This window comes from Mercenaria mercenaria, chromosome 1 (assembly GCF_021730395.1).
Source record: "Mercenaria mercenaria strain notata chromosome 1, MADL_Memer_1, whole genome shotgun sequence".
Taxonomy (NCBI): Eukaryota; Metazoa; Mollusca; class Bivalvia; order Venerida; family Veneridae; genus Mercenaria; species Mercenaria mercenaria.
Window position 1 is genome coordinate 38593532 of NC_069361.1, and position 25949 is coordinate 38619480.

General features: G+C 32.6%; 2 protein-coding genes across 3 annotated transcripts in view; one reads left to right on the forward strand and one right to left on the reverse strand.

Moving 5' to 3' along the window:
- The first annotated feature begins 774 nt into the window (after positions 1 to 774).
- The window catches only part of LOC123545657 (uncharacterized), a 46403-nt gene continuing 21228 nt past the window's right edge, over positions 775 to 25949 (forward strand). Inside the window, exons 1-5 of one of the 2 annotated variants that reach the window (XM_053544814.1) lie at positions 775 to 880; positions 6182 to 6883; positions 7316 to 7356; positions 10376 to 10549; positions 10856 to 13871. In XM_053544814.1, the coding sequence (XP_053400789.1) occupies positions 6295 to 6883; positions 7316 to 7356; positions 10376 to 10549; positions 10856 to 10912 (861 nt within the window). In that variant the 5' untranslated portion in view covers positions 775 to 880; positions 6182 to 6294 and the 3' untranslated portion in view covers positions 10913 to 13871. Of the gene's footprint in view, positions 881 to 6181; positions 6884 to 7315; positions 7357 to 10375; positions 10550 to 10855; positions 13872 to 25949 lie in introns of those variants that run through there. The other variant, XM_053544817.1, reaches the window with a different exon arrangement.
- On the reverse strand, positions 21547 to 23943 carry LOC123545656 (uncharacterized). The gene has a single exon (XM_045331969.2). It carries the CDS (start codon positions 23823 to 23825, stop codon positions 22638 to 22640), a length of 1188 nt encoding a protein of 395 aa, XP_045187904.2. The 5' UTR covers positions 23826 to 23943; the 3' UTR covers positions 21547 to 22637.

Consider the following 25949-nt stretch of genomic DNA (forward strand, 5'->3'; position numbering starts at 1 on the left):
ATCTCGATACTCTATACCCATTGTGTTCAAATTTAAAATCATCACAACAGACCGTAAAATTATCATATCTCGTCAGTGTACACACTAGTGTTTTACCTTACATGTAACATAAGACTATGTCATACAACGACTTGTTAGCTGGTATAAATGTGCCATTTTTACGTTATTGCTAACTTAAACAAATGCCATGAAATTGTAAATGATAGGTATTTTCCTAGTTCTTATTTATGTCAAGACATGCCTTGAAAAGTATAGTTTTTGCCCTTTGTATTTGCTGGTGTACAATATGTAACTTGGAAAAATTGTGCAAGCTAGTATACTGCACATCTTCATGCTTACTTCTACGCTAAAATCAAATGTTTCTTTCCTTTAGTCATTCAAATGCTCAAGCTCTATGAAAATGTACAGTATCGCATTTTGTTGAAAGTTATTTTAGCAGGATACATTATAATGCCTTTATTACTTCTGATATGACGAATGAAATGTATATCGTCATTTCAACCAATGGAGGGCATAAAAATATCAATAAAAAGACAAAATACTTTCTTTCCACGCAAATTTTCGTTTACCCCATTAAAGGAAGTATTATTTGGAATATTTATGAAGATAATTACTGCTTCTGTGGGTTTCTAAAATCAAGCGCAAGATATTAATACATTTTCATCCAAATGGAATCTTCAGTAAAAAGCAGAAACCAAACTAGAATTATAGAATTTTGTAAGAGAGACAGGATCGACAGTATATGGCTATCCAATAAATGCAGGTTTGCTGTCACTTGCCAGAGAGTATCTACTACTAATAGTTGGTGTCTTTTTCGGATGTAAGGTAAAACTAGACGTATACAATCGTTTTATTAAACATTTGGATAGCAGTTTTTATAGTAAGTAATCATAATATTTTGACATACATTTTGTATACAATTTTATCGATAATAAAAACTTATCATACACTACATTGATTTGAAAATCTATTTCAATAATTTCAATAATAGAACTCTGCCATTATTTTTATAGTTTTGCAAGCGAAGATTTTCTTAATTTCTTAATTTTCCATTATTTACTAATGAGACAATGTTAATAATGTTTTTGCACCATTTTAAAGACTTTCCGGGTGATAAAAGGAACTAAATGTAAATATCTATGATAACGGGAGTAGTTTAAAATTTGTCGTAAAAGTACAGATTTTGCTGAGGCATTCTATTGTAAATTTTAGAAACATATTTGAGACTTCAATTATTATTTTATATGTGAATGAATTGTTATAAATCCTTCCGGAATGATACTTAATTAAACAACAACAGTTCTATTACAATGTTTGAAAATTTGAAAGAAATGTATTTTTTCATTTAGATTGTGATTTGTCCTATTTTTCATATGGGGAAATTCATTTCTGGCCATAAAATTAGCATTGTTGCATCTTTCTTAAAAATTTAAAGACCCTTCTGCTAACATCGGAGACGATAAAAATGATATATATTACTGTTTATATCAGAATGTTCCTTTATAAAGCCACAATTCAGGAAACCCATGTAAAGGATATGGTAAATCAAACAATAGATCAAATATCAAGGAAGACATAAAACTGTTCAAAATTCCGTATTAAAGATACGGACCTCAGGATTTTCGATAAAAACGATCTGTCTTTAAAATTTAAGTTTGGTCACATTATGAACATTAGAACGTGATATTTGTGTGTCTAATCTGTCTTAAAAGACAAAAAAACATGACCGAGTTGCATCTTTCTTAAAAATTTAAAGACCCTTCTGCTAACATCGGAGACGATAAAAATGATATATATTACTGTTTATATCAGAATGTTCCTTTATAAAGCCACAATTCAGGAAACCCATGTAAAGGATATGGTAAATCAAACAATAGATCAAATATCAAGGAAGACATAAAACTGTTCAAAATTCCGTATTAAAGATACGGACCTCAGGATTTTCGATAAAAACGATCTGTCTTTAAAATTTAAGTTTGGTCACATTATGAACATTAGAACGTGATATTTGTGTGTCTAATCTGTCTTAAAAGACAAAAAAACATGACCGAGTCGGGAATCGAAAATAGGCCGCCACGGCAATAAAACTTGTGCTGCATTCTTGATCAAAACATCACGAAAGAATACGTAATCAACGCTCGTCAAATATAAACCTTTGTAATTTGGCAGTTTATCTCCAGTGTCCAGTTACAAACGCTTTTCAATTTTGATTGAAAATGGTAAAAAATACTCATTCTTATTATGCTTTTCCATAACATATATTCTGTCAGTAAGTTTTTAAGTCTTTGTATGAAATATAGCAATAATTTTCTGATTTTTTATGTTGTCGCATGATCATGAGGTCAGTGCCTTTACAAATATTCGATTGACAAAGTAATACAAATTTAGTTTAAGAAAACAAGTATGATTTTATCTAGTAATTTTTATTTCATTGTCTTTTTTGTTTTGTTTTGTTTTGTTTTGTTGTTCAGCCTTTTTATAAAAGACATTTTCATATAACATGATCATACATAGTGAACATGGCAGTATTCTTTCCAGTTAACAATTAAATGTAAACAGATATCCTAACTAAAGTATAAGAATATAATCATAAAAAATGTACATTAAACTTAATTCTGCATATTGTTGACTCTAAGACAAATTATATAGAGTAAGAGTTAACTGTAATTTGCAACCTTACTGGATAAAGCTCTTATTTCAAAGTACTTATTCACCAGCCAAGTTAAAGACGCATACAATAATTTAATAACTCATCACTACTTATATTAAATAATTCTTAATTATAGAAAAAATTATGTACATAAACACTCTATAAATATCTTTTTATTTTCGCGAAAAGAAACTAGAACTCTATCGGAAAACATGCTCACACTAGACGTTCTTAAAATGTATTACTTGAATGATATTGTCGTTAATTTAAAACGAATGGGTAAAGCTAAGTGATGGCTTATATGAAGTGGGAATTACCTCAATATTTTTCAAATTAATATAATGTTAATTTTTTTAAGCATGAACCTACACGGAATTGAAGACTAGTGGTATGTATTTATTGGATGTATTTCAAGTGACAAACTGATTAGGAACATTTTTAAAATAATTTATTTGTATTTTAACAATTGCAAATATATATATAGTAATGACAGTGACCATTTAAAACATGCAAAATGATAAACTTAGTATTTTAATTGTATACTAGACCCGTATTTCATAACTGGAAATATTAGCGGAAACCGCATTTACTTTGTCAACGTAAATTAAGTTATAATTTTTGTGTATAAGAAGTACTGTGCATTCGGTTTATATAAATAATTACATAGTATAAATATGTAAAAACTCTAAAACAGGAACTTTTGTAACAAACCACTGTTATTTATAACATATATTTATGAGTACAGCTCTAAAGACACAAGTAATTTATATATTACATAGTAATGTTAACTATATCTTAGAATTTTCTACATTGGAAGTAATTTAAAATATGTAATGATAAAATATTTTGAAGAAAGAATGGATTTGGATAACTTTAAGAAAAAGCTGAATATTCTTGACCAACATATTTAAATCTATTTCAGAAAAAATGTATTTCATCATTGACAGCAAAAGAATCTAAAATTCAAGTTATTAGCTTTTGTTAGGCAACGCTTAAAGAACAAACTCAATGTGGCACCTTACATCCCGAAGGCTAAATAAACATCGATTAAAACTTTTCTGCAGAAATATTTACGGTCTGTTTCATCTTCTAAAACTTAAGCTCTTCAGGCGGGTAATGATTTGCTTGGAAAGTGGATTGATGGTGTGCTTGCATTAATTGTACTCAGATGCATTGATTTTCCGTTGTTAGATCATTCCACACATAAATCACTCTAATAGAATCTATAGAGACATCAACAATTTGAGAATATATTAATTAAATTAACCACGTTCTATCTCTAACAGATCTGGTTAATGGACTCTTTGTTGCGTTATGATATGAAGACGATTCTTATCATCAAATATCATAGAATATAGTTGGTTCGTGTGTTCTCCCGGTACTAGCATTCAATGATATTTTACATGGACTCAATGTTGTAATTTTTTGGCCGTTTGGAATCATGCAGTAATTTATAACAAAACGAGGGTATGTGAGGTGTGTTCCATGTATTAGAATATCTCATGATGAAACTCAATCAAACCTAGTCGATGCTTTTTATTCTTCCAAAGTAGCTTCTCATCTATATAATTCAGATTGCTTTTTAATTCCGAAACCATTCGTGCATTCGTGCAAAATGAAGCAGTTAATGCAACAAAATACGCTGTCTAATACGAAAGTTACTGAGGCAAACATCAGTTAGTTGTCTGGCAGTTTATTTCAAAGATTCAGAATAGGTGATTGCTAATTCTGAATGTTTTTTAACCTTGAATAAAAGTTTTATGCATCTCTTTGAGAAAGGTTAACCTGGACACACTCATTGGGACAACCACAGACAATCCAAGTCAAGTATCAATTTGATAGGTTTCACTGTATGCCTCTAAACGACTTTTCATACGAATTTATTCAGAGTTTTAATTTATCTGAACAAGATTGTCCAACTTTTACAATATACGCCCGTTTTGACTTTTTAAATACTATATTTATTGAGCAGAATAGTTGTCAATTCTGTCATTCAAATTCAACTAATTCAAGGGCCCTAACTCATGAGCAGCAAAGACTTTCCATCTGGTTATCGAAATTGTCCGAGATATAAACCTGAAAAAAACTCACGTCCCTAGCATCTCATTAAAATTCGTCGAAGGAAAATGGAAAAGCAATATCATTGCTGAAATATTTAGAAAATGTTCGAATTTCCATAATATTACATGATTTAGTGACTAAGTGCAGATAAATAGCCAGGAGAATAATTTATTATTGTCGTTTTCTTTAAAACTGACACCTTGCATTTGCTCAAATATAATTAACAATCTCCTAGGTTGAAATTTATAATGGGAAGCATTTAAAATACAGTTGCAAACTCATAAGTCATTCATATTTTATTGCCAACTTTCTCTTGAATGGCACAATGTCAATACATGTATAAGTTCACAAGTTCTTAGGAAGCGGTTCAAATGCAGGAACAATATGACATTTTAACAGATAATCCTTTTTACAGTTAATAGGGGCTCAATTTCTCCTCAGTCTGTGTTTGTAGATGACAAAATAAATACTTATATTGGTAGACTGTCTCAGGAAATCGTACGCTCTTTCACTACTTGAGATCATAAAGCTTCTTGAGGATATAATGAATGGAAGAGACGAAAAAAAAAAATAGCAGCATAGGACGTCGACATTTTTTACAGATTGATAGATCTTCTGTTAGTTTTACGCGACTTAGACATGTTGTTGACAAACAGGTTGTCACTAAAGTGTATTATTTTTTACGCATAATTTTTTTTCAAACATAATTAAATCTCCAAACTATCTGAAAGTTAACTGTTGGCCCGCATCTAAACGTAAATTTCCATCTCAATTGAGTAAATAAGCCATATGTTCTATTTGAATCTAGGTGTTCAATTAAGAAGAGCAATTATTCTCACTTTTTGCTTTTTTATTTTAAATAATATTTTTTTTTTTTTTTTATTTTCAACTTTAAGACGGATTATTTTACTCTAATACTGGCAGTCGCCTGTAATACTGATATGTTAGTTTTCGTCCTTTCCTTAACACAATGAAATAAAATTATAACCCATTGAACAAAATAAAACTTGGTATTTGATTATCCTGTTAACATTCTTAAAATATATAAAAAAAAATTAAATGATGTTTGAAATCAAAAAATAGTATGTAGTATAGTACTAACAACTGCAAAATCCAACACGTAATACATGTGTCCATCAAAACTTAGACGATATTCTATATACTGAGTAGGCAAGGCAGTCCAAAATTCTTTCAAACCAATATCATTTGACCATACATTCATGTCATCTAAACGTGGTTGCATCAATGTATTTTGCTTTTATATCATCAGTTTGAACAATATGTATCATCAAAATCATTGAGATATTTTGCACATACATTTTACTTTTTTTTTTTTCTGACTTGTGTGAAAATAAACAACATATGCCAATATGCTATATCCACAATGAAAACAATTAAGGTAGTTTGCAAGGTCAGTATGTTGAAGCATTTAATTGAATTTGATCCAGGACTGACTTCTTTTTATTTCAGTTATAAGAAATTTCAAAACATCAGCATGAAAAGGGTGTGTTTTTGACTTTTACACGCGTTTTCAAGCGAAATAGAATATGTTGCCTAATAACCCAGATTAAAGAAGCCACAAAATGCTGTGTGGAGCAGTGACAATAGCAATTGTAATTTTCGTAACTGTTTTGTCTCCTGGAAGTGCATATACAAAATCAGCAAGACACAAATTAACAGACGAGCTTCATTATAATATAACCACGAGGGCTACAGAAATAATAATTCATTACGAAGGTATGACACAAGTTTTAGACAAGGAACCTGGAGGTAATGTAACAGACAATATGTCTGGAAAAGAAACAAAAGATCGGACTGCCAGGACAGATGATTCTGACAAGCTTAATGTTACAACTACTGAATCGCTATTTCACAGTGACGGAAACAGTGACCCTTATCTCTATGGAAACATGTTGCAGCTTTCTGACATGCATCAGAACAATAACTCAAGTCAGGAAAATATGACAACCTCAAATATCAACGATACATTTACAAACGAAACATTAACTACGCAAGAGACAAATACACATGAAAGTGAAACTTTGTTTCCTGGAAAGGTGCAGAATCAAAGTAAACACAGTATTCCATATCACACAAGTAATGGTGACGATCTAGTTCGGACGTTGATGTTAGAACGGAAGAAGATACACTTACAGCATCATTTGCAATTAGGTAATATTTCAGATGCCTAGTAAGTCATGCATCACTGCTTATGAAAAGTTAAAACCAATTGATTTTGTTTTAAACACTGTCGTGATAACACCAAAACTGATATTCCTGTCATTTTGATTTAGAATAATCAGCAGGTATTTAAGCCTTCCACATTCTACTGTATGATTATCTTGAATTTAATAAACAAAGACATAATTTGGCAGTCTTTATTAGCAAGGGACATGCAGCGATTTTATTGTGACATACCTTTGTGTAATTTTCTCGCTTAGAATAACCACATGAAACACGTATATAAATGCATTAAGTGTGATTTCAATTGTCTTCATAATAGTTTTCAAATACGGTATTTCTTAGTTTAGCAATGTTTTATTTACATTTCACCATGTTTATTTTGATACGGAATACCTAAATTTTAATTGTGGTTATTTTCAGTGACAATGGAGGACAAACCTTTGGACGCAATGTTGATAAAGGTATAATTTAGATATTTTACAACAATTTCGATGTTTTAGAATATTATGGTAAACTTTCAAAGCATAGGACATAAAAGATGGAGTATACAGTTCGTAAAATGCCGTTGACGTCCTAATGTAATAGTAGAAGTGCCGCCTGCAGCCCCAGCCTGGTATAATGATTTAGGAAACGTTTAAGACAAGCACACAAGCACTTGCGGATCTTTCTGTGATATTTGATCAAAATTTCAATTAAACCATTAAATAAATAAATATAAAGAAGACTTGCACATTTTGCAATTTTTTCCATCAGAACATCCCAACAAGTTTCACTTTTATAGTATTGTCTGTCGTGACACGTATGATATAAACTGTGAATTTTATTTTATATTTCAAAGAATATTGACATAAAAATAATTGCTGCCGTTCCCTTTATGTATCTATGAACAATATATCTGTCAGATAATATCAGCATTTTGATACTTATGGCTTTTTACGACATATCTTAAGCTATGGAAGCGGCACAAGTTGCAGTATTTTTCCATAATAATTTAATAATGACTTATTCCGGCCGCAGGCCAGTATTGAATTCGCCGTTTGACTAAAACAACTAAGTCTATTCTTACTTTGCTATTAGTTCCGTTCTTTGTTTCTAAAGGATCTTAAATGAAACAAACGCCATCGTTTTCTTAATAGATTTTTAGCTGAGATGTGGCTAGTATGATTCTAGTGTTTTGCATATATGATAAAATACTGTATTTGAAATTATTTTGTGCTCAGACCTTTAATAGTAACTATTACCTAATTTAGAAGACTGCAACATATCTCGAACAGAAAAGCTCTTCTAATTAAAACAGGTATGACACTTGTGTTCTAATGGATTGGAAAATCTATAGTAATACAAGTATTTAATAGTATGAATTGTAGAGTAAACCGAAATTATGTCAGATGTTTCTCCCAATAGAACTGCAATAATAAAGATATAATGATGTACATTGCACTAAATCACTACTTCTTTAAATAATTCAAAGAATTGTTCAAAACTTTTACATCCATGTTATATTTAGAAACAAAAGCACTATTGAAAAGGAGAGTTTTTTTTTGTTTTCCAATCATTTTCTCGCCAACAGTCATTTCCCAAAGGACATGTTACGTGAATAATTAGTAAATCCAAGAAAGATTACATTTGTTCCTGACCAGCAAAGTCGATTAAAATTTATTCATATCTCAGAATTTTCTGTGAAATAGGATGGCTGATTTCTGCCCTTTCGTTATTTCGTTCTGTCTCAACGACAACGACCAACGTCTTTAGGGAGACCCGCCGAACGACGCCTCGTCGAACGTCGCCTTGGCCAAACATTATAATTTTATATGATTTATATCAATAATATTTTTGTTTAAGTACAAGAATTCTGACAGACATTCATATCTGACTTTTAAAAGAAAACATGTTACGTAAATGTTGATTGTGTTATGTATTTTGAGGTTATGAAACGATTTTAATAGATTATAATGTATCATTTAATCATGTATGCATTGTGTCGTGTAAAGGTTCTGTTAAACATCATTCTTCCGTTGACATTGAAATTATTTAGAGTATATATCAACAAACGCAGACGGGTATTTTTACATTATGCATAACCAATGTAAAGTAGATACTAAAATGGAAAATAGGTTACAGCAGTGGTTGGAAGTTTGCCATTTTTAAACAAAATTGTAATTTGCCCTTAATTAAAGAATTATATCAAGCTAAATGTATTTATTTATTGCCGTATGGAAAAATAATATTTACGTGCACTTGTAGATTTTTTTACATATTTCATTTATTCATTCATTCTAAATATCTTTTAAACAGGGGTCGGCTTACGTTCCGTTAAATATTTTTATTGTGACAAACCAACTTCAAGTATAAGTTACAGTTAGAAAGAAAGATAAAGAGGGAAACCACAAGTTGGTATAAATGCAATTAAACAAAATTTATAAGGTTCCGGGTAATAACTGATTCATTTTACTCATCAGCCTGGGGCTTTAAGGCAGCATTAACCGTCATCAATTACTGACCTTTAAATCATGACCAAACACCGTTAAGTTACATGTATCATCAAGGCAATGATGCTTTAGTGTTTAGTTTAGTGTTTCTTCTTCATGTTTCTTTATGCCCCCACCCCACCCCCTTCAAAGAAGGACGGGGTATATTGTTTATGCAGATGTCGGTCCGTCCGTCCGTCCGTCCGTAAACCAATGCGGCGGCATTTCGTGTTCTACTAGCTCTTTCTAAAACACATGTCAATGACTTTTGATGAACATAAATAGAAGGAATAAATAAAAGCGATTAGATATGTAATTTATAGGTTATCAATATATTTATTCATTTTTCTAACAACTATTTGCCTGCGAAGAAAAATACACAAAAATAAAGCAACATGACAAAGTGCAAAAGTTTTAAAGAAAATTTATTTATACTGGAGTTATTTGACGAGCAACTGTTTATAAATACTACCTTTATCCGATTCAAAATTTACTATTTTTTGTAAAATCACTTAGCAAATTCCTTAGCATAATCATGTTTTATCAATGGTTTTAGAATCACTTATATTACACTTTATGAGACGTAGCACACTTGAATATGAAAATATTTCAGTAACAAATATGTGTTATCAGTGTTCGTGTACATATCGGTACATGTATTCCTTTACAGCTATATTTGTTTATATGAACCATCAATAATTGGTTTAGGTATGGTTGGTGCAGCTTTATATGCAAATGAAACTACAAATAATTGATACATTTTAAAAGCAACAACATATAATAAATGCCTTAATTCCTATCCGTGTAGGTATGATTGGTGCAGCCATATTAGTGTACTAAGTATATATATGATGTATTTTGATCTTTCGATAATTATTGTCCTTACACCTGTCGATGTATGTTTTTTGATGCAGCTGTATTTGTATACACTGTTCATGTCACCTTTTCGTGTATATATAGTTGGTTCAACATTATTTGTATACGATATTACTAGCAGTTAATTTCGTTTTAGAATCAACGATATATAATAAGTGTCCTGATACCTATAGGTGTAGGTATGATAGGCGCAGCTATGATTGTGTGTACTGTGTTGACCCTGCGAAAGGTTGCTAGGAAACGAGCTGTTACCTCTCCACTAGATGATGGCGCCGAAGTTGAAAGACCTATTACGCCATGTATTTCTAGCGTAAGCTAAATATAGTATATATATTTTTTAACTTTGATAGGAACTACTTTCTTCGATAGGAACTTCTTTCTTATTATTCCAGTGTTGTGCAATATTACAAGAAACGTTTTTTTATGTTTTGCGATGAGTTTCGATTTTCAAACTCATACATCAATATATTATAGAATCAGGTCATTAAACAAAACCGGAGTTTAAAACAAATAAGAAATAATTGAACTTGTCCGAAGTGGTGTCAATCTTAAATATCACTTATGCATATATAGAACAGTAGAGTATTCAAGTTGTTTACATATATTTGTATTTCAGATAAGTACTGAGACGACAGACAAAGTGTTTCTATTACTTGGAGACGACGATATTTGAAAACTAAACTGTTTGGGTGGATCATAGCCTGATGCATATGTGAACAGACACAAGTACATCATGACGACTGTAATACTTTACATGACGCACAGAAATATTTGTCAGTAATTTAATAGTTGGACAAAATTGCATATATTGCTTTTAAATGCACGATATTGCAATAATGCACTATTTATATTTGGTATACAAAAGTTGTTTAAAGACGTTTATATTTATACAGACTTCATGTTACCAGCTGAGGTTAAAAGTGTTTAGCCTCGCGTTTGTAATTCTTATGTACACGCACAGATTTTATATTTCATATATATACGCATGGTAGAAAAAAGTGAAAGCCACAGGCCGCCTAACATGTCATGAATAAAAATGTTGTAGGCTCAGTTTGATTAAGCCGGTTCATGGATGGTAGAGAGATTGCAATCTACCGCCCATGCCATGTAGCCCCGGGTTGAGCAGAACACAAGATTTACACCTGTTATAAGTAGCAAAATATAAGTTACACCCGCATATCTATTCATACGGCGGTGTACATTGAACCTTCAATGATACACAAGGTGCAGTTCCGTGAAAAAGCGGCATATGGTTCCGAGTAAAATTAATTGGCTTAGGGAATTTTATTTACATGGTGTTGTCTAACTTGTTGAAGATGGGGTAAGTGCGAGGTTGGCATGCCCTAAACGCGTTTAAACCCCCAGTTTCCTTTATATAGGTTACTGACCGTTCCAAGGCGGTGCCCCTGTTTTCAACTGGTTGTTTTGTCTGTCTTGTATTGTCTGTTACGTATATTTTCTTGTATGTTGTGAGTGTTTTTCCTCCTTGTCACTCCTCCTATTGCCCCTCTTTTCCCTTGCATTTTCGCTTCTTTTTGCATCCCCTCCCCCTTTACTTTGAGTAAGCTTTCGTGGCTCCACTTTGTTTTGGCAGCCGGAATCCTAAGACGGTACACGATTGTTTTTTCTTCTTGTGTGGGTGCGTTTGTATGCTTCTGAGTCTATAACGGTGCCCTACTGTTTTCTTATGTGTTGCTTGTACGTTTTTCTATGTTATTCAATTAGTCGTAGTTGTATATTTGTCTTTGGTACACGAGTGTCTGCGCTATTGTGGTTTACGTTGTAGTGTGACTGTTATTAAGGATTGTGACATTCCCTTTGTATATTCGGCCTTGTTCAACTTCCCCTTCGGGTTCCTCAACCCCGCACCCCACCCCTCCCCACCCCCCGCCGCCGGGCCCAATTTTGCCCCTTACCATTTCCTTCTCCTCCATCTGTATTTAGCATAAATAGATATGTACTTGTTGGATGTTTGAAGCAACCCGTCTGAAATATTTTTCCATTACAGCTTCTTTTTGGTGTGGGCCTACTATGCAAATGCGTGGCTCTGTGGCTATGTTTTAATGCTCTGTGCTTCCGACAATTCTACCCTTACCCATTATCTTTTGGTATCAGTAGAATTTATATTTCTATGTATACGCACGATTTCGAGGCATCCAGTTGGTTGTTATTAGTAGAAATAAACTTTGTTATCAGTAAAAGAAAATTTCCAACAGTCACAAGACTGCCATAAATTTCTTTTTTATAAGTGGAATTAAGCGCCATGCATTTCTTTGTTATCAGTAGGGTAGATATTTTGTATCTACAGACTGCCAACAATTTCTCTGTTATTAGTATACTGTAGGATAAATACTTCGTAATATACGCAAGACTGTCATGCATTGTGTTGTTGTTGTTGTTGTAAGTAGGATATATAATTGCTATTTATACCCATGACATATATTTCATTGTTTTAGTAGAAATTAGGTGCAATTTAATACCCGAAAATGACAGAATATTCGACGATCGAAATTTTAAATATCTTTTGAATTCCTCTCCGTTAGCCAATTCGAAACTGAGATAAATCTTTTTTGGTTTTCTGTACTAAAATTGTTCATTCAATAAATGATACATTATTGTAAAATGCGCTGATGGAATGGCTTAATGGTCAACAGTTAAAACTATTTGCCAAGATCCTTAGGTAACATTCATTTGTAACTGATTTAAAGCCGTAGAATGTATTGTATTACTAAATGTATTTATTTTTGAAAATTAGCATCTAATCCGCAGTTTTACATGTTTCTATATTTATTATACCTTAAAACATTTTACACTCATTTTTCTAATGATCTGTTTTCTCGATATGTGACTGAGCATGATTTATAAACGGTCAGGACTGGAAATTGTTTGGATTATACAAGGAGGAAAGGGTTTGTAGAATATCATTAAAATTTTGTACAGTTATACTTATTTTACATAACTTATAAAGTCTTATTTTGAAATGTTATGGTTATTATAATTATAATGACTTAATACATGTTCAATAAATACCATGTTTTTATTTATACCAGCGTGCTGTTTTCAAATATGTTTATAAGATTGAAATACTACTCTTGGGAATTTGTAGGAAATTGACAATTCATTGTAAAAGATGAGATAGGTTTTAATAAAAAACCTTTGGGTTCCGTGTTACCATTTAAACTAGGAAAGCAGAAGTTACGATTATTAAGAAAAAAGTTGTTAAAGGCCTAGATTTTGGCAGTGGGCCAAGGGATTCCTGTCCTTATCAGTACAGTTGGGGGCTAATGACTATCACAGTATGGTTCCAATAAACAAGGGTCATTGTTTATTGGACAGTCAGTCTACCTTACAAGTGTATCTGTTAGTGAGAAGGGGAAACTGTGTATTTTCTTTAATAAATATGTGATCACTTTGAAAGTTATACCTAACTTGTGGCATTTTTTGTAAACGAAATAATAACAACATAATAAGAATATCATTTTAGGAAAATAACAAGATTTTTATTTTTCAAGTTCTGTTTGGAGATTTGTGATATTTTAGAAAAATATGACTTTCTCTCATCTAAAAGTTTTGTTTTAATGCTTGCAGAATATTGTAAATAACATTTGTCTAAGATTGAAAACGGAATGTGCATTTCACACTTAAGGAAACTTATTATTGAAATTGAAAATTCAGTATAGATGGAACACAATAATTTGATTTTACCCAGTAATATTCTATTCCAATAATGGTGATTGCATGTATATGAGAAAATCAATAGCCCATTCTTTTCGCAAGTATTCTATATAAATATAATGGAAGGATCACCTTCATCAATATGACCTTTTTCATAATAATTATGATGTTGGAAAATATTGTTTGTCAACACAAATAACTCGTTGAGTTTTCACCAAAACCCATGTTTTATTATCATTAGTATTTTTGATATGATATCTTTTATTATTTTATTTGTAATATTATGTAATAATTATAATAATTATTATTATTATCATTATCTATATAACATTAGAATACATGTAATAATAATATTAATCATAATAATATTTTTATTATCATTATTATTCAACATTCATGGAAGGAAAATTAATTTCTTTCAACTCCACTGCACACATCTCCATGGTCTAGTTGGGAACCCTGCCCTGCTGTGCTTATTGCCCTCTAATCAGCTACTGTTACATAATTACTGATAAAGCAGCAGATAAGATGCGAGTTGTTTATTGGATTGTGGGGAGGGGGCGGGAGTACAATTATATAGTAGTGGATCTATGCCTATAAAACGTGATTCGCCAACTTACAACGGACACTTGAAAGGCACTAAATATTTTGTATAATGAAGCAACTCATGCAATTACTAAATCATACGTAGTTTTCACAGAAAAGCATGATCTAAAAGCTTTCTACTCTTCAAGCTAACATAGATATCGAAACATCCGATATTCTTTTGAATAAAGTAGTTATGATAAGGACATCTAAAAGTAATATTTATTATCCAGGGTTATGATCAAAGAAATTTGTTTCTTCTAATGTTACTACGTAATTTAACACATCCATTAGTTTATTACTCAGCTGACATATAAACTTTTTTTCCTGAGAAGTCCTCACTGTACCCAGGGTATCCGGAAATACTCTAATATTTCCTTGGTATGAGTTAATCATTTCAATGGACAGCAATTCTCTACTGATTTTACTTTAATATAAGAATGAACAGATTATCAATAAACGACACACACGACTGTTTACAAGGACATGTTTTTAGGATTTATCAATTTAAACACATTAACATCAAACACAGTTTTCACATGTATTGTTTAACCAGTATGAATTAGTGATTAAAACGCACAAATTTGGCAGCATTTTTTAATGGTAAGCATCGGTCGGGTAATGTGAAATCTCATAAAAAAGGAGAAATATCAAACAGGGAATGCCATGTTCCAGAAACGCAGCCTCCCCAAAACGAAACCCACAGCACGCAGATGTGCACATTATAAATACACACACACGCATACAAAGCAAACACACGAGGACAAAACGAACAAATAACAGAACACAGTGGGGCACTGTTACTGTCATAAGTTACTATTAAATTGATAAATAACAACATTTACCGTAATGTATGCTTCAATAGGTAACTAGAAGTAACACACATAAAAAGATTACCGAAAATACGTAAGTACTACGTTACTACAATAATATCAAAAATTTGAGTAAGAGACGCAAAATAAAAACACTTTCTAAAGCTGAAAGACGGGTTCTTAGATGTCAACTTTATGTCTGACTAGTGCAATTCATATTTCTGACATCAAAACATCTTCATTTTATATGTGCAAAATTACCTGATTCAAGGGATATGGTATTACTTTATTACAATGTTAAAATTTTTTAAAAAATATTACAATAATCACGCAAAGTCCCAGCAAGAAATTCAATCAGTTTTATACAAATAAAACTTTCAAATTGCACTTCAAAGGATGCAAAATGACATGACGCGAATATGTTAATCCTGCTATTTGTTTTTATTATTCTGACATGAGGCGAGAAATATCCGGGAACAAACAGTGTTTCCTATTAGAAATGCAATCTTTACGTGCCGCATGTCAATTTAATTGAAACGCAGCGCTGATGGAATACAGAAAATCCTGTAATCTTAAACCTTTACAAAAGGGATTATTTCATTTGGCTGATTATGTATTAAAGCCATCTAGACGGACATACATCGTATTAGCAAGCAACTGAAATTACAGGAAATATGGGGAAGCATATGAAAGGATGAAAAATTTTTTTGTGTTTCTGATCGAAAGCCAGTTCATAACCTGTATAAATGAGCTTTGCTCATCAGAGATACAATCAAAATACAGTTCGTTGTGCATTTATGGCTTCTGTTAGTCAACAAAAGTTAATATGGTGCTATAAACCAAAATAAAATATGATTGCAGAATTCCGGTCTACACTGTAAGTAGCTACTTAAATTTACAAAATTTGCTGATTATAGCATTACCCATCAGTTTAATAGTATTTGCCCTGTGTTATTTTATGACCAATTTTCCGTTCGACTGTCTTTTACGATTTATTCAGCAAATATTGAAGTTTAGAGTTGTAGGCAAGATAGCGTTTTGTTAGTAGTAATGTCCAAATTCAGAAAATTAATAAGTTAAAGGTAGTCGGCTCTCGCCTGATACGGATTTCCTAGACAGCGAGTATCCCGTATGCTGTCACCAACAAGCAATGTAGATAATAATTTTACCATATAATAATGATTTCTAACAGTGTACGTCAAAATTGCTTCGGTTCGGAATCCATATCTATACAAATAGGATAGCGACTGTTTATAATCGCGGAATAATATAGGTAGTGTAAAAAGAGGGAATATATAAAAACAGTAAGGAGGAAAACAATAGTGACTATTTACAAACAGTTTTACGTTGTAAGTGGATATGGTGTAGAAATTGTTGTGTACTTACGGTGGATTCTGAAAACAATTGCTGGATGAGGTGTCAGAAGATAATTGAGGAAACGTGTGTACTTTCATCTGTGCATAAGGGAATTGAAACTGTGTGGTTTGGAAAATTGGTAGAAGATGTCTGGGATACTAAGAACACTACAACGGTACATGACCAAACGCAGAATGACGTTCAAAAGCTTGTGCGTGGGCGTGTTCTCCAGTGCTTTTGACCTTTTAAACCCTAAAGCAAAATCAGTAATTTTCAAACAGAAGTAATCATTTAAAGTGAATAATACATGTATAAGATATAGAAAGTAAGAAATTACATTGTCACATATTAAAATGTGATCAACACAATTACGGTAGCTGGACCCCAGGGACTTTGACCTTTAGGGCTGAAGTTCGTATAACCTAAAGATTCTTGCTCCTACTAAAGTAAAACCACAGCTGAAATTTGGTGACAATAGGGGCAGTACCGTAGAATTATAGCTATATTGAGAGCCTTAATCTGTTGCAAGGTCCGATTGTGGCGATGACGACAGAGCCGGTGCTTGTTATTCAAATATTCGAGATAAAATGGTAAAACAATGCCCATCTCATCTCCGAGTTTCGATTTACTATCATGATTTTTAAATACAGAGTATGTACTGACTCGAACTATATATAATTATGAGGAAAATTAGTTGCACTAGCAGTTTTCGTTTATAAACTCCCCAAGCATTATTACGTCGACATGTTATTAAATTGAGTCTTTTAATGTTTATGTAACATCACGCCAGAAATAACAATAATGAGAGTATTGTACTAAACAAAAATTTAATTGGAATGGTAGCATGACAGAGATCTTTAGTATGTTTACAGAGAACTTTGAAAGACAACAAAGATCATCAGGTAAACAAACCTTCACTTACAGAAGAGTCATAAACGGCGTTTGACTGAATAAGACAAATCTGACAGTGTAGCTGTAATGTTATCACGTTTAGCTTGGATAGTGTTGTCAGCGGTCCGTCTTTTCATAATGCTACTGTTCAATATAACCGAGACTGAAAGTATGTGAATATGACTTAATTTTGAAAACTGTCTCGTCCACTTTCAAAGACAGGGAACTGATACAAATAGGTAGTCTTTCTAGGCCACTTTTAAAATAATTATATCCATTTTGGACAGATAATTTTCTTCCTCTAGCGTCTTTCCGATCTTATTGATAGATCTAGTCTGTTACATTTCAGTGACCAATGTCGAAACACAAAGAATAATACATACACCGTGGAATTTCATTGCGAGATTGTATTCAACTTTCATTTAGAAAGAGCTTCTTAGGCCAAACTGCGATAGTTTAGCTGGTTACTACTTGCCAATTGCTTTTTGTACAGAAAACAAAAGTAAAAAATCCTCCATGATATTCAAAACTTCGGTATTTTTTGTTATAACTTTCAAAGCAAAATCCTATCGCGATTTCGACCCGTCAGGAAGGGCTGGGATTATTGTCTAACAACATTTCGTTTACATTTGCCTCTTGACACACATTTCCTGAAAAATAGAAGTAATGTTAAAACCAACGTATTCGTTGCTGCTTTAAGCTGATCTTGTCGTCCATTGACATAAATTTAATTTGGTATTCAACATGTCCTACGATAATTTTAGAGTTGACTGGAATAGAATATGATTTATATTGTCTATATATACTGAATACACTTTCTTGTGACTCAATAGGTGCATTTATATCTTCTCAAATATGAGTTCTTTCTTACCATTTTATCACCGTCATTCTCCACAATTGTGTCCACGTTTTCTCTACCCCCGGGACTTCTAATACGTACGGTGAAACCTGTCTATTAACAGCTTGGACATATTGTGGCAGCAGAATAACAGTTTATCTTAATTTCCCTAGAACAGAATATAAATAACGTAAAATGTCTGCTGATGACAACCAATTTGTCTATAATTTATCAAACGTTCAAATCGATAAAGAATCCCACAATCGGCCAATACATATTGTATACATCATACTTATTCCATTTGTACCCCAACAATGCGGAGTGGTTTCTTAGCATATATTTGATTTATTCAGACGGTGTGTGAAACCGTTTAATATGAATAACAATACGTATATGCACCAAACCAAACTGAACAGTATGGCTGTTGAACGTCAGACGGTAAAGAAATAATCGCATTATGGAAGAACGAGTGTTAGTTAATAGTTTTAATATTGATTGATTTAGTATTGATTTAGTAAAACGAAATATCGGAGTATGAGCAAAACATACATTAGAAAATTGTTGACAGACACATACTACTACGGTTGTCGTTAATGTTTAAACTGCTACATGTTTTCGGCTAAAAATGTTGATCTGAAATTGGTCTCTGACAGCCAGACAAACTATGGTAATAATAATTTTCTTTTCATAATTATCTTTTCCTACTCAATACATGAATGTTCAGTTTTGACAAAAACTACACTTCAGTGATACTAACTATACAATTGATGAAAATCATGTGAAGAGATCTGATATAGTTCTGCAATATTAGAATAAACTGTTTCTTACAGCCAACATATCAATCTTCAAAACTGATGCAGTAATATTTCTCCCAGGGACATAGCGATCAACAACTTAATATATAGGACTTCCAACTTTTGTATCAGCAAAATGTCCAAATCAATCCGATTTGAGAGACAGGTACAGAAGTTGAAGTACTGGATCATATTCGTGATGTTTCTATTTAAGTCCATTTTTAAGAAAAGAGGGAAATGTGAATTCAAAAATGTTCCAATACATTGAACATACATGAACTATTTGTGATACTATTATAAATCAATATCAAGTTGAAAATGTAATAACATTGATTAATACCAGTTAAATGTTTTCTTGCACAAGATATTCACAGAATACAATTTAGTTACACCAGTTGCGCAATGAACAACACCGATGTGATACGGCTGTTATTTGCTATACAACTTAGAATACTAGAAGTGAATGTGTAAAATGAATTTTTGTTTTGGAAAAAGATGCTTCATTTCAGGAAAAACGTTATTTTTTATATATATCATATTATATATTTTATTACTAAATCCCGAACCTCTGTATAAATGCTAAAGCGTACTGCCATCATAATTGCAAAATGGACACCACTTAGCGCAGTTTAAGGTCATAAATAAAGAGCACATTGGCCATATCTGCTGAGTACAAACCGACTTTTAGTTCCCAAGAGATTCATTATGTTTGAGAACGAGAGTTCGGTATTACAATGGCGTGATACAGCAGATGCCAGATTTATATGATTTTTATACGCCCGTTTGAAAAACGGGACGTATTATAAGAACGCCCCTGGCGGCCGGACGGGCGGCGTCCACAGACTTTGTCCGGAGCATATCTTCTTCATGCATGGAGGGAGATTGATGAAACTTGGCACAATTGTTTACCATCATAAGACGAATTGTCATGCACAAAAACCAGGTCCCTAGGTCTAAGGTCAATGTCACACTTAGAGGTCAAATGTCAAATTCAAGAATGACTTTGTCTTGAGCATATCTTCTCCATGCATGGAGGGATTTTGATGTAACTTGGCACAATTGTTCACCATCATAAGATACAGTGTAAGAACCAGGTCATTAGATCTAAGGTCAAGGTCACACTTAGAGGTCAAAGGATACAAAAATGAAATGTTTTTCCGGAGCATTTCTTCTTCATGCATGGAGGGGTCTTGATATAACTTGGCGCAAATGTTCACCACCAAGAGACGGAGTGTCATGCAGAAAAACCAGGTCCTTATGTCTAAGGTCAAGGTCACACTTAGAGGTCAAAGGTAAGATACAAGAATGACTTTGTCCGGAGCATTTATTCTTCATGCATGGAGGGAATTTGATGTAACTTGGCACAATTGTACACTATCATGAGACGGAGTGTCATGCACAGGTCCCTTCTTTAGAACTACTTCCCTTTGTTGTTACTATAAATAGCTTATATTGTAACTTTTTCAAGACCACTTTTCTGTAGTACAACATGCATGTTACATCCAATTTAGAGGGTATATTTTAACCTGTCTCTACCTGGTAAGGATTTTTGTATGGACTTAGAATGGTTTTTTTTAAGATTATCTCCCTTAATTGTTACTACAAATAACTTATATTGTAACTTTTCTATAATTGACCGTAGGGAAAAACCAAGACTACTTTCCTGCGGTACAACATAGATGTTACTTTCAAATTTTAGGTATATTTCAAGGTATCTCTACTTGTTTTTTTTGTGGATTTATAAAAACGAAAGAATTACAATAATTACTACTCAACCACAGCATTAAAATTCCATTTGCAAATACAAGTGCTAGTGTAAAGAAATTTGAGATGACGGACGTATATTCTGACATTCTGGCAGTTTTGTTTAATACTGCCTTTCTCTTCCCAAATATTTAAAATCGACGCAAAGAAATAAATGACGTTAGTCTTAGTATATCGGTCGATTTCATACGTAGTAAATCGATATTATTGAATGGTATGTCACTCAAACACTTACTAATTATTCTGCAATTCTTCATGCAAAAGTTGCTTGTTCATGGTATGATAATCTTTCACATGCTTTCCAGAACCCAAAGGAAATAATACAGTACTTGCTCTGGTAATTACAATTCTTGGTTACGGAGACATGTTACATCCTTTGGGATCATGGAGTCCATTCAATAGATGTGTAATAGAGTTTCGCTTAAGCCGATGCCAGGGGGTGTGAGAGGTGTTGCACATTTTATAACCTCTCATGAACAGACTCAATCAAACCGAGTCTGCTATTATTCTCGTTTGGTTGCATTCTATGCTTCCGATGGATCTTTTTAGAGATTTTGTTTATCAATAACGACAATTAACGACAAATAACGACTTTACGTTTAACTAATTTTATTTTAATTAGGTCAATACAAAGTAAATTAGATTGTTACACAAACAAAAAGCACAGATTTTAAGAAATTCAAATTAAAATAGAAATGAATATACGAGTAATCAAATATAAACAGATTATAAAATAATCAAACTCCTATAGAGTTGGGAAAATATTCAAATGTATATACAGGTATACCAACATGCCTTTTCAATATCGATTTCAAAATCATTAACATAACTGGAGACGATTTGGAAAGATGGCATTTCTACAATAATACTTAGTCTATCAAACATTTTGTGAATGTTCCTTAAGCAAATATAAGTGTAGTATATTTAAAACTTTTTAGACCTCACATCTCGAAAACAAAATTAGGAAGATGACAATTGTTACATTTGAAAGGTTGGCTAAAGTACATACATTTAGGGTTCTAATGCTTCATTAGCCCGCCCGCTTAGCTCAGAATCGCGGGGTCGCGAGTTCGAGCCCTGGGCGAGGTGTAATTTTTTCATGGATCTATAACTCAATACTATTACAGCAAACAAAATATGTACGTATTAGCGAACGTTTAAATTAAAAATATGATGTTTAAAGGAATTTTGTAAGAACTTTTAACTTGAAAAACGCTAGATACTCTCTTTTTATCGTGCAGGTAAATGGGGCGACAACAATTAAAAAAACGTATTCATGAAGAAAAAAACACATTTTCGCAAAACAAATCGTATCTCTTTGATAATAATACAAACATGAATGCTAAACCATATCACATGTGTCTTTAAATTGGCGCCAACATTTTCGTATTGATTGTCTCAAAATTTGACTATTGATCGTAATTACGAGATAACACTGACGTGACTTGGCGCATAATCACTCGCTTATCCCTCCGCCCACCGCAACGAAGATTGTCAATTCGGTATCCATAGCAGAGCTGTATGACACGTGCAGGTAACCATTAATACAAAAAAAATCTAAAATTTAACATCCACGAATTTATGTTGCCAAGAAAAAGCTATTGAGGCCTAAAAAACGACAATTTACGAATTGAATGATTTCACAACATTGACTTTTTTCTAACTCTAACGGTTGATCTTATTTTAAGACATTTCAAATATTTCGGTATAAGTAGTGTATAAATTCCACCTGTTTATATAAATATGATTAACCAAAAAACCTGAAATTATAAGCAGAAATATAACAGCTGTTGCATCAAACACAAATTTTATCACACACTTACAAACTGCAACAAACGACAAATCAGTCGAACCGAAGTATAAAAGAGAAGTGATGATCACAGCACATAACAGAATCTTAACCAATAACAGCATACCATAAGGCACAGTAAATGCCCAAAGAAGCATAGCAAAAATCAGTAACAGCTTTTGTATTCGATTGAGAACTTGACAAAAACGTGTTTCTGTCGCTGTTTTTACATCTGATTCAGCTGTTACTGGAGAAATAAAATGTTTCTGACCGTCTATCTTTATAAAACCGAATTGTCCATTCGGTGTTACATCACGCGGTTCATAGCTGTATTCAGTAATACCAATACAGCCCTTCATGTCAGCTATTTTAAGTCTCAACGGTTTCATTACCTGCTTCGATTTTTTTGTCTCCATGAAAAGCTTGTAGCCATGAGTGGCCTTTCTCAATGTTGTTTTCACAGACATTATATTCGATTCAATCAAAGAAACGTCCCTCAACTGCGCCTGAATCTTATTTTCGTTGTCTTTTTCCAGTTTATCCACACACCTATTAATATCTGTTTTGAAAATGTCAAATGATGCAATAAGCTTATCTTTCTGCTCAACAAGGGACGTTTCCAAATTTTGTTTACTCTCTGCACAACTGATAGCATTAGCTTCTAATCTTCTCCTTAAATTGGCTGCATCTTTTTCTGCTTCATTCAGCTGTTCATTCAAGAGTTTAAACTCTTCGCTTGTTTCAAACTCGCTAGATAGACGATACGACGGCTGAACAGCGTGACGAATATGCATCTTGACATTGCAACTTGAACAAGCAAAAACGTCGCATGAATCGCAGTAAAATTTTATCGGTTCGTTTGGATGTAGTTCACAATGTTCATAGCAAATTTCCTGGGGCATATTGCTTTTGTTATGTAGAACATGATCCGCTAAATGTTTCTTATGATACCTTATGCACGTTGCACATAAGTATTCTACACAGTTCACACAGAATCCATCAGCACAAGAGCCTTTAAGTTCATCTCTGTAGCACGATTCGCAGTATATTTCTTTAAGTTCGTCAGAATCCTTAATATCCATCTTCTAGCGTTACATGTAGATTTAACTTTTTAACATTCAATTACTAGAACAGCGAATACGTTGTTGCTGTATTTAAATTGTCATATAAAGTGTCGCATAAGCGTTTATCTAAGCGATACATGACCTTGCTGTAAAAGATAGCAAAAATAACTTATCAGCCGATATGGATTAGACTTTTAGTTGGGTTTAACGTCACATCGACACACTTAAATGCGGTTAGGCAGATTGTGGTCAACTTGTGGATTGTTTTTGAAACTTTGCCAACTGATCATTTACATTTATTTGTGTTCATCGAGTTCTAAATACACGTCAGATTTTCACAGGAAGTATATTTAAACTTTGATTTTCCTATCTTGTTTGTCCAACCAAGATAGCGTAATATTAGCATAAGTATAAATTTAATAAACATATTTTGCCCAAGGAGTGTTATGAATATAAGCACTACTGTATTAGAGTTGTCAAAGATTTGCATTGACATGAACATATTTTGCCATAATTCATTCGAAATGCAAGTTTATAGAATTATTATTACCTCGCTTTGTCTATCTTGGTTGTGCAATCATGATAGATTAACAATAAATTGATTCTGAAGCCACACGTTGTTTTAAAACTTGCGTGTGGCTTTAGAATCAATTTATTGTTAATCTATCATGATTGCGCAACCAAGATAGACAAAGGGAGGTTATAATAATTCTATAAACTTGCATTGCGAATGAATTATCCAATATATATCAAATGCAAATGGAAAACTAGACATTATGTTGAAATTAAAATAAATAATCCACTTTTTAAACACTTTTGTATTAAAGGGAGATAATTACAAATTTCGTAAAAAGTAATAAATCATACATTTCCAAAAGGGATCTAACTCAATGTAATGGAACTTTTTTGTTCCTTAAATAAATCTAACAAAATATATGAAACCTAAATATTTTAGAAGATGTCGCTCAAATGTGATTGACGACCTTTAAAGTTTATAAGGCGACTTTTCAGCTTTTAAAGGTGGAGGAAGGCACAATATGCCCCTCTCTGCATAAGCATGCACCTGTGTAAAATCACTGATGTTCCGCGATCCGAATAGCTTCCGAACAGCTCAAGGTAAGAACAAACTAGTCACTGACAGGCCATTAGCAACGACATGAAAACTCTTTTGAGAGAGTTATAAGTCAGAGCATGAGTACAGTGTATACTGTTTAGTTAATATTAATCTTAACAGTAGGGATCACAACGCATTTCTTTCAACTTGTCGGAATCTTTGAGTTCCATTTTTTGTTCTATGGAATATGTAGATGTCAAAGTATAAAACTGATTTAATGTCAATAAAATACTAAATACTGCAAAAACATGAAGAGGTTGTCAACTTGAAATCTTGCTGAATATGAATAATCATATCTGCCACTTATTACACGAAGGTCCAAATGTAGTAGATATCACGCTATGTTTAACATGAAACTTGTGATCAACTGATAAACATATTAACCAATACAATTTTGAATATAATCATCTTGTACAGGTATTGATATGATTGCAAAAGGACAGTCAGTTTTATGTGAGAGGTGAAATGTGATCTTTATATATTAGGTACATCACACCCGTTTGCAACTGTCAAAGTAAATACATGGAGGTTAAATATCTTTATAGCTCACTAAGTGGATGAGATATGATAATACATGTATATATTCAAGCGAAGATAAAGTTACATTCTTAAATTTACAACGACATATTAACATCTGATAACACATTAATGGTACATGGAAATAAAGTCAGATTCCTGGATTTAAATCTCGATGAAAGCGGAATTTTACAGTAATCATTTAAATTTCTTTCCAACTACGAGTACTGATATGGAATTTAGAAAGTAGTCAGCGAGCGTGCTTTACGTAAGTTGTGAGAACTTTTTCTAAGACCAAAATAGAAACTGGATATAAACATGATTATATTCTTGTTTTGATAAAATCTGTGGAAAGGTCTTTTGGAAGCATATCACGCAACCGATCAATATAAAAGCAGAGTCGGTTTGATTGAGTCTGTTCTTGACAGGTAATGAAATGTGCTACACCCCTCGCGCCCCCTAGAACAGGCTAATGCGGAATTCTATTATTATAGTAAAACTGAATATACTCC